Source organism: Anopheles arabiensis, chromosome 3, assembly GCF_016920715.1.
Source record: "Anopheles arabiensis isolate DONGOLA chromosome 3, AaraD3, whole genome shotgun sequence".
Taxonomy (NCBI): domain Eukaryota; kingdom Metazoa; phylum Arthropoda; class Insecta; order Diptera; family Culicidae; genus Anopheles; species Anopheles arabiensis.
The window spans coordinates 25,180,946-25,190,964 of NC_053518.1; the positions used below are offsets into that span (position 1 = coordinate 25,180,946).

A 10,019-nucleotide genomic window follows, 5' to 3' on the forward strand; every position below is an offset into this window, starting at 1 on the left:
GTCACATAGACAATGGTCGGCGCGTGGTGTGCCTAATGGAAAAGCCACAAATTAAGTGTGCGGTAATAGCAGGAAAGGAAGATCTCCAAAACCAGAGACATAAACAACACCTAGAAGAAGCTTCTTCAAATGCCAAAATGGTGTCGCAATTGGCCAGCACCTGCTGGGATGATTGAACCTCTTCCCCATTCCGAGCACGTTTCAGCCATTGTGACGGTGAGTTTGCCTAGCTTACCCGCACCGCACATTGTTGAAGTCCGTCCCTAACCACCCCAAAAGGGAAACCAACCCGTGAGGGGCACGAAGTATCGGTGAATTCATTTTTGCGAACCTGCAAGCGAGAAACCGAATGAACACGCGCCAGAAAGCTTACGGCGTGCGTTGAAGCTGAAACGTGACCCGGTTTCGTTTCAGAAGTGTAGTAGAACTTGGAGTAGAACAGCCGAAACATGGAGGTTAAATCGTACACGTTCCGCCTTCTTCCGGAAAATGTGCTGATTGATTGTTCTTGAGCTGAAAAATATGCAGTTTGTTCTCAATCGAGCGGCCCAAAAGCACTCAAAACACATGTTACACGATGTTTTGGGTTTATTTACAGCGATAAATCGAACTTAATGCTAGCGAGCTATGATGTTCTTTTCGTTTTTTTTCTTCTGCAATTTGATACTGCCTCCGTGCATCTCTTGTGCATTTCTTTAAGCTTGCCCTATTGCTTGCTTTAATACTGGTATTTGTAAAACCAAATGCTTCTTCTTTTTGTAATGCGTTAGGAATTACACTGCACCTTGTCCTTTGCGGTTGTTCTTCAATTTCAATATCTTCAATATTTCAATTCTTCAATTAGTTCCTTAGTTAAACGGACAGTTCATGTTCTGCTCCATGTGAACACAGTATCCTCCAGTCACACTAAAAAACAAAAGGAAAGAACAGTTCCTAAAAATTGAATACTAATAAAATCGCCAACTTGTCTTACTTTCCCGGTGTATCCTGCCCGACGGTAAGCCATTTCATTCGCACACGGTTCGACTTCACGAAGGGTATCCGGTTGTCTGGCACACATCCGGACGGGCAACGGAACGCACGCATCGGTCTGGAGGCTAGAATGGCATTGGCAAGGTAGCACACACTCAGAAAGTGGCTACATCGGGCTTGTTCTGTGAAGTGACATTAAACATTTAAAACATCTGAACATTGAAACAGTATTGGGAAGTTAAATGTATTCTTACTAATTCGATCACCCTCACAATAAGGCTGCACTTGGCCACCGTTGATGCAAAAGTCCACCCGGCCGGAAAACGAGCTTTGCCCGAGCAGGCCGGCATTGGTGTGTATGATCTGCACCGAGCGGGCATCATCCCTTGTTAGACGAAACTTTTTCGATGCATGCTTCTCTATTAAGGGTCGTGCTGGATCGAGGCCTGCAAAAAAGAAGCAATATTTGTAACACTTTGTCTTTAAATGAGATCGGACCGGATAAAATTCAAAGAAAGCTTCACCTATAATTTTATACTGCTTTTTCGTTAGATGGTTACTCATCATGCCGCATATGTGTGCCCCAAGGGAGTGTCCTACGCACGTGATCTGTTTGCTTGTACAGCCGGCAAACGTTAAGAAGGAATAAAGCTGTGAAAACAAAATATTTATCCGAATTAAATCGACTCCTCAAAGCATGCTTATGAGCTTAGATTCATACCTGTGCCGTACACTGCGACACCAGTTTGGTGTTGGAAAGCGATGAGAAGTAGCACGGATACTGTGACAACACCTCCCAGTCGACTGCAAACACGTTGAACTTACGCGAAAGGTAGGCTACGAAAAGCGAAAAAAAAGACAGGTAGAACAGTTGTAAAAGCTCGCGCACGTGTCGGAAAGCTCTGCGCGAAACGCTTCAACCGGTGGCGAAGCGTTTCGCCTACAAATGAATCGTTTTTGTGAGGTATTATTTTTAAATTCAATTTTTGTCTTGTTACTGCATTAAATGGTGTAATTTTCTTCTAGCTTCAAGGAGTTTTGCTGCATCATTACCGTCCTTCAGGAACATTATGTGCCGGCTCGTCTGCGTCCCGTTGAAACCATGGATGATGATCGCCGTCTGCTGGTTCGTTTTGAAGCCGACCTTGAAGATGGACTTCGGCTCGTTCATATCGATGATTCGCCCCTTCCGAAAGGTTCTGTTAAATGGCGTGTGGCAATCCATGCAAATGAAAGCAAAATTAGTGATAGTTATGGTGCTAAGCGTTTTTGTCGATTTATCGCTCCTATTATCGTTTTTTTTTTGTTTCCACCGGTAGAAGAAGGTAGGAAGTAGTGCAAAGTGAACGAAAATTGCACCCAGCGAAAGATAGATCCCGTCCCGTTTGCACCGAAATTATTATTACCCGCTGCGTTGGAGCAGAACGTCACCAAAGCAAGGTGAAGGCTTCGGCCGTAGTATGTAAATGAGAACGAACGAAAGCGCACGCGATCGGCAGCAACTGAAGAAAAAAAGAAGGCCGGAAAACAAGCGGCAAACATCTTCCCGCGGAAGTGACGGGATTCCATCCGGGGCACCCAGGAAGAAGGGTGGTGAGCAGCCGTTGCAGTGAAAATGCTTCACGCGCCATGTGCGGGAGGTTTAAAAAAGTTGCAGACAATCAACGCAGCAAGCGACGCTTGTAATTGTTATTACAGATTATCTTTTCCGTTTGCTATATCCACCTATGCGTTTGAGATTCGATTGAAGATTTTAGTAGAAGGGGAAAGACAAAATCAAGTACACTGATGTGCAAATAAATATCACTTTATTTAACGTAAGACAATACATGTCAACCAAACCAGCGGCAACACAAATGAAACTTGCGATTAATGTTTTGTCCATCACACTCACAAAAGGAAGGAAGTTCGGATCGGTCTGCTGCATCGCAGTGCATTGTAATTGTTTTCGCGAAAGGGTGGAAAGATGGGAAGAATTAATTCATACCGCCGGGCGAAAGTAACACCTCCAGCCTCGACATGCACTTCCTGGGCGTGTTGGAAGCGATCTTTGATTGCGGTTGTGATAATGCAAACAGCAAGAAACAAAGCACGCATCATGCACGGATGATCGCAAGCCTTTTTCCCATAACGATGGTGATGACGGTTGGTTCCATGCATGCTCAGTCGATGAAAGACATAAACCCTGCCACCAGCACCTTCAGCTGAGGGACTCCGTTCAATTTTGCACCCATTTTTTATTATTATTAATAGATCGAACCCAAAGAAAAGCTCAGGTGACGAAAAGGGCACGACGGTGATTATGACTCAATTTAAATCGTATCAGTTAGAGAGGGTGCAGCAATTCTTCGGGGGGCACGGCAACAGTGCCCTGGTGTCACACATTTCCTGCCGTACAGTTCCTTCTGACTTTCACTTTTCTTGAGGTTTCGATCTCTTGTGCTTTCCTTCTCGCACACGGAAAAGCACCCCGATTAATTGCGATGATGTAATTGGGCGTCGAGATGGTGTTGATGGATAAGATATTTCATCAGAATGTAGTCGGCATCTCGGCCCTCAATCGGTAGCTCCTTGGGTAGTTTAAAGATCTTAAACGCAAGCAAAACATACACTCCATGGGAAACTATTCCACAAGGCAGCCAAGAGATGATTCCGTGCATCGTTAGCGTTTGATCGTGTTGGGTAAGGTAGTCACATCGCCTTGCGGAAAAACGAAAAACAAAAACCCCCACCGACAACGGCAAATGTGCCATTTAGTGACTTCAATGCGCGTACCACGGTAAGCAACGAACCCAGCGAAGCAAACACGAACAACAGCATGCAGTTGTCGCAGAGTGCACACAGTGGGACTTTCTTCTTCCGGCGCTTTCCGTTGTTGTTCCGCCTGATCGCTCGATCTTCGTGTGTCGCATCGGGTTAACCTTGCCGGCAGGGGTTTCTGCTAACTAAATCAGGCGGTGGAGAGGCAAGGATCACGATTCTGGTGTGCCCGTTGGTGCCTGTTTCCCCATAAATGGTGCCCATTTTATGAATCTTCTGTGACACTGTGTACGAGGAAGAACTCATCATAGAGAAGGGCGTGCAAAAAAAATAGGCAGTCTGTACGCTATGAGATTTACAACTCTTTAACGTTTGATACTGAAAAGGTTGTGAGGGGAAAGAGAGTTTCGTGCATGTGTGGATAGGTATTTTTTTATTTGAAAATTGAACTCTCCCATGGAGATACTGTCGCCTCGGAATACATGACAGTTTGGTTTTTTTAGTGTCGCTTGTATTGAAACGCACGAAATTGAAAGTTTTCTTAAAAAAACCCAAGAAAAATGCTTCCGGGAAAATTCCTTTTTCTCTACCAGAATGAAGAAATTACGGTGTTTAAAACATAAATGAGCACTAATAAATAATAGCAATGCCGAATTCAACATCCAACAGGAATGCTTAACCATTATTGCGAACCTATCTTCAACCGGTATGTGGAAGCACTCGGTTAATTGATCGATACAGTTAGCTTCTTCCCCCTGTTTCGCGTTGAGTGGCTAGAATTTTGCAGCTGTTGAAGAAGCTCGCACCACAACCACAATAGGAAAAGGGGAAAGTAAACTCCAGACGTGGCTCCAAACATATGATTACGTCGATTATTAAAACGGTCCACTTGAATCTTCAATAAACGGCTGCAAAACAGGAGGGAAGTCGTATTCGATCGGATGAACTATGCTGTAAAGATTTGCTTTGTACGCCAAGAAGTGCTTTGTGCAAATAGTGCGTAGCCATCATTGAGAGCTAACGGAGATACTACAAGATGTAAAGGGAATTCGCATCATTCCGGAATGCTATTGTAAAGTAATCAATCACCATTCAATTAGCGTTGAAGCCGGCACGAAAAGAGAGACGTTTCCGTGAGTGTGTCGAATTAATTGTTTTACGATCACGCACGCTTACAGGCGATGTTCATGATCGTTGGGGTGAGCCAACAATGATGTGCTACTTTCCGGATTTATAGAAGAAACACGCGTAACTGGTTTTAAAGGAATATCATGGTTCAAATGAAATACTTCGCTGCATAGAAATCGAAGGAAGAAGGATGAACTACGAACTTGCTGAGCTATACGGCGAACCAAGCATGCTGACAGTGGCGAAGGCTGACAGGATATGTTGACAAGGGCATGTGGTGAGGATGCTGGACTCATTCCCCATCAAGAAAGTGTTCGATAGCGATCCCCAGTTCGACATGAGGTGTATGGAAGCACAGCGAACTCGATGGCTGGGTCAAGTGAAGAGAGATCTGTCTGAGATCGAGTGTCTAAATGGATGGGAGGCTGCAGCCAGTGACTGAGGTCGCATCCTGGAGCATGATTGTTGACCAGGCCATGTCACGGAGAAGTATTCTATCGCGCCAAGTAAGCCAACAAAAGAGAGGGAGAGAGCTTTATAAATATGGTCATTTTTTAAGTAAAGTTTTAAGTTACATAGCTACAGTTTACAGTCTTAAAATGAAATTAAACATATGCATCGAGTACCTAGAAACTTTTTCAAAATACTCAAATACTTAAAAAAGTGTAATAGTGTATTTTTCTCAAATTACAATATGTAAAACATGATCCTCATGAATGATTGATCATAAAACAATGAGTGTGTGTCAACGCTCTCATCCTGCACGATGCTGCTCCAAATCCAAGACTTACAGACAACTTTACCGTCCCTTGGCCGCCATCAATGGCCGCGTTTAACGACCACGCGGGAGATGTTGATTACCGCGTACCTTATTATCTTTAATCGATCTACAACGATCACGAATGGTGCACAGGAACGACAGCATGATGCTAATTTAATGTACAACCGTCCGGCACAGCAATTGCGGCAAGGGCAGACGATACAAGCAGTCAAGACGCTGCTATGATAATGAAATTTCACTCTCACTGATTGTGCGTGAGCTAGTTTGTTGTTGGCGGGAGATGGCTTTTCACTGCAAAAGGAAGCTTTGTCATGTCCTTGAGCGAATGGGGCGTGTGCGGAGGAAATCCGGCCTGCACGGCCGGGAGTAGAAAGTGAAAACGGAACCAGTTTGTGTGAAGGGTACTCATTAGACGGGAGAGGAGCAATAAAATTCTTCCCCTTCGATCAAACTGTTCCCAATGCATGCATCCAATGCGTTGCAGTTCAGTCCCGTGCGCATTAGTAGCACAGTGACCCACAAATGATCATCACCCCGCCAAGGTTTGTACTGCCGTGGCGTGGGCAGTGCAAGTGCAGTTGTTAGTTGTGCAATTGAAGCGGAAAACCGTTACGCAGCTTTCGATCGTATTTTGGTGACCCTTTTTTTTAGCTTTGCCCAGGTTTCGAGAGATGCCAAATGCCATGACACCATGCAATAATAGTTCCTGTAGCAAAACAGGATTTCCTGCTTCCCGGGAATCGAAAAACTAGTTGGAATGGAATCTGCAAAGGTGAAGCTACTGACACCGCTAGCTACTTGGTCGCGCGAGACGTTTGGAATGGCATTCAAACACCCTTTTGAGTGACATGGTTACACCGGTATTTGCCGTTAAAAGAGAGCCGAACTTCTACGACGTCTCGAGTTCCCTATTTATGTTGTTTTAGAGAAAAAGAAAGTTCATTTTGCGAATGACATCCTTAGTAAGTTTTTCGCATTCGTTCGTTAATCTTTTAAGGGCCTAATTAAAGCATTATAACACAAAGCATTAAACAAAAAGTGTATGATCTTCAGCTGTCCTAGGATTACTTATATCTGTTGATCGTTTATTCGCTAATACGCCACCAAGCGAACTTGAATGACTAATGCGCATCTCAAGCTGAACATGAAAAAGTCTCCCTTAGCTACCAACATCATTAATCACTTGCAGTTGCAGTTTTCACACAGCAAACATTAAAACTCATCACATCGTTAACTGGTGACGTTTCTCCCGGTGTGTTGCTTATTCTGCAAACACAAGAAAGCAACACACGATAGACGCGATAGGCCAATGCTCTATGTACGACTATTGTCTAGCGCACCCCTTGCTTCTGTTTTATTTTATGCAGTCGATTGTCTTTACAGGTGCAACGTTAATTTCCTCTTCTTGGGCGTGCTGCTACCACGGTTGAGAGGCCGCTGCTGAACCTGGGATTGTTTTATTATCCTTTGCTCAAGCCTGTTTCGTTATTTAGTTCGAGATACAAATTCCCGTAAATAGTCGCTTTCGCCGTTTTGGTAGATGGTGTAAATCAACACCTCAAGCAGCAGCACGTGTGGCTAGTGTTTTCCTAGAGGCTTTAGGAGCGTAGTGTAAGGGGCGAAACTAAAGACAATAAATAGACTGGAGTGTGGTGCGGCAAGTCGTAAAAAATTAGCGGAATCGATGTGCTCCAAAAGTCAGATATCATGGTTTTATTTCAGCAGGGGGTTCTTAATTATTTCATAGACAACCAAAGCTTGTTATCTAGAGAAATTAATTGAACCATAATAAGGGCATTATTATGAAAGAGTTATATAAAAAACTGTTCTTTTTTCTATCTATTCCACAAGCAGAAATGGGCGCAACCCTTCTTAAGTTGACAATCAGTTCTAGCTTTTCTTATAGTTAAAATCAATTCCAAACCATACTTACGGTGTGTAGAGGAAAAACTTTATGTCCTCGTGTGGGCACTCGTAGTTCTTTGTCCACATGCAGCGAAAGAAGTTGAGATCCAGCACGCCACCCTGAAAAATGGCGCCTATCCCTGCCGGCAGCCGACAGAAACGCAAAACAGAACAGAAGAACAATGTGTCAAACGAAGGACATGTGAAGGTGCAGCAATTTGCTTCATTACACGCAACTACTAAATCGATCACTAATCACTAGCTCATTAAACCGCAAACCCACACCATATGCTTAATCAACCCCAACTAATTTGTGAGAAACTCTTGGCTTTTTTGTGCAAAACAAAACACAACAGAATCACTTTTTACTTGCAAAACAAATGCTCCCAATTAAGTGCAGTGTAAGCTACCGGACACCTCAATTTACCTGCCAGCAGCGATAGAACGGTAAGCACGCCGAATAATAGCCTCATAATGGCTTGTTCACTTGCTTTTTTTGCGACGGTTTACGGCAGCTTTTCACAGGTTTTTGTTTTGTTATTTTGAATTTGGACACACGTGTTTCGGAGTGGCGTTTGAACAATTACATCGGAACCATTTTTAAACGCACTTGCCCGAGGAGTGGAAGAATTGCGGCTCGGATCACTCACATCACTCAATACGCAAATAGAATATTCTTTTTCACTAACGGAAAGTGGTTGTAAGAAACAGAAGGAAAGAACGCATGCAAGCTGTTTGGGAACCGGGATTGCACCGGTTTGAATCCAGCTATCGGGACAAATTACGTTTAATTTCACTGCCGGAGCTGGATGGATAATTCAATTTTTCCACTTATTTCCACTTTTGATTCACATTCTATTTATAATTCAGATTTAACAAACACTTGTTGGATGGTCAGAATTTTTTTCACTTTGCACGCGCATTAAGCGAAAGGAAGAAACCCCGACCGAACGGAATACCGATCGAACCGCGAACGAACCGCGCTGGTCGAGAGCAGCAGCTGAAATGAGCTTTTCGCGTTTTCTTCCGCCCGATGGCATGCTCGCCCATGCTTAACCATCCGAGCATTGCCGCTTTGTTTGTGGGCTTGCGCCAGCCATGGGGAAGCTGTTTTTCTCACCCATTTGCTTTTCCACGGCGCGTCACGAGCGATTCCACGCGCGCTGGGCAGACGTCCTGAGCTGAGGGTGTTTTTAAGCGAATGTTCAAACAAAAGGGTCCAAGGCAGACAGTCCAAGGGATGGGGTTTTCCCATTTGCTTCACTTTGTTTACAATCACGCAGCAACAAACACTTCCTTTAACTCAATTAAACACCTTCTTGTGATTCCGCACAGTGTGAAGGAAGCGTTTACACCGCCCTTTCTGAAGCTTTGCCGGGATGCTGGGCAAAGCTCAACCAGCACTGCCGTTGCCGGGCAACACACTAAACTGCGGAAAAGAGTCGTACCTCAGGAGGCATAGGGAACGATCGAATAAACCGGGACACACTGGTAAGTATCTTTCGATGCAAAACTTAAACTGGTACTGGTTGGAATTGACCGCAAATAGTGCACGAAAAACAACAACAAAAAACCGGTCCGAAAGGAGTGCGCAAGTGGTTTGTTTGATTTTCTGGTTTGACGCACCGATGCAGCTTTGGGAGGCGCAAAACCAAGAACCGGGATAGTTTGCTTTTCCTTGGCGCTGGAAAACCGGCTCCCCTACTGGATACTGTCCGGATGGGAAGTGAATGGACCACCGGGCTAACCACCTTCCGCCGTCACTTGCTTTTCTGGAGCAATCGTAAAGGAAAAGCTTTGGAATGGCCGGGCGAGTCGGGAGCGATCGATGACGATTAATGTTGTTGTTTGATTTGATGTAACGATGCGGTTCAGTAGGACAGTGGGGATGAGGGAAATCTGAAACGTCGATAGAATGCTGCGGTATTTGTGTCACCAGTGACGCAATAAGAAGACATGTGTGCGATTGAAATGTATGGTGAAGGTGATTGTGTCATGGAAAATGCGAGATGGGGAATAGCTATTTAGAAGTAGGAAAAGTGGTAATATCTACTACAGAACAGAGTTTTTCGAGATATTTAAATTTAAATATAGTAAATCAGATTTCAAATTGAAAAATATATCGAAAACGGTTAGAAAATCTGGGAAACCTTGTATACTGTAGTGTTGGGTTAATCTGATTCAGATTCATGAATCTCAAAGAAATGAATTAAATGAATTTGAATCTCGATTGGATAGATTCATGATTCTCGAAAGTTTCAGGAATCGCAAAGGATTCACGGATCTCAAAAGATTCCTATATCTCGAAAGATTAATGAATCTCAAGGATCAAGAATTAATAAGGATGCAAAAATCCCTCGAGATATACGAAGAATTCGAAGAATTTAATAGATTTATCAATTTTTTACATTCAAGAATCTTTAAAGATTCATGAATCTCGAAAGATCGGAGATTCATGAATATTTAGAGGTAC

At 43.8% G+C, this 10,019-nt stretch overlaps 1 protein-coding gene across 1 annotated transcript; it reads right to left on the reverse strand.

The window, feature by feature from the left end:
- Positions 1–579: 579 nt before the first annotated feature.
- On the reverse strand, positions 580–9,583 carry LOC120905223 (phospholipase A1 member A-like). The gene is made up of 8 exons (XM_040316117.1): positions 7,974–9,583; positions 7,575–7,686; positions 2,026–2,171; positions 1,694–1,809; positions 1,497–1,623; positions 1,227–1,418; positions 974–1,154; positions 580–906 (listed from the first exon to the last, which is right to left on the reverse strand). Exons 1-8 carry the CDS (start codon positions 8,017–8,019, stop codon positions 849–851), a joined length of 978 nt encoding a protein of 325 aa, XP_040172051.1. The 5' UTR covers positions 8,020–9,583; the 3' UTR covers positions 580–848.
- Between the last annotated feature and the right edge of the window lie 436 nt (positions 9,584–10,019).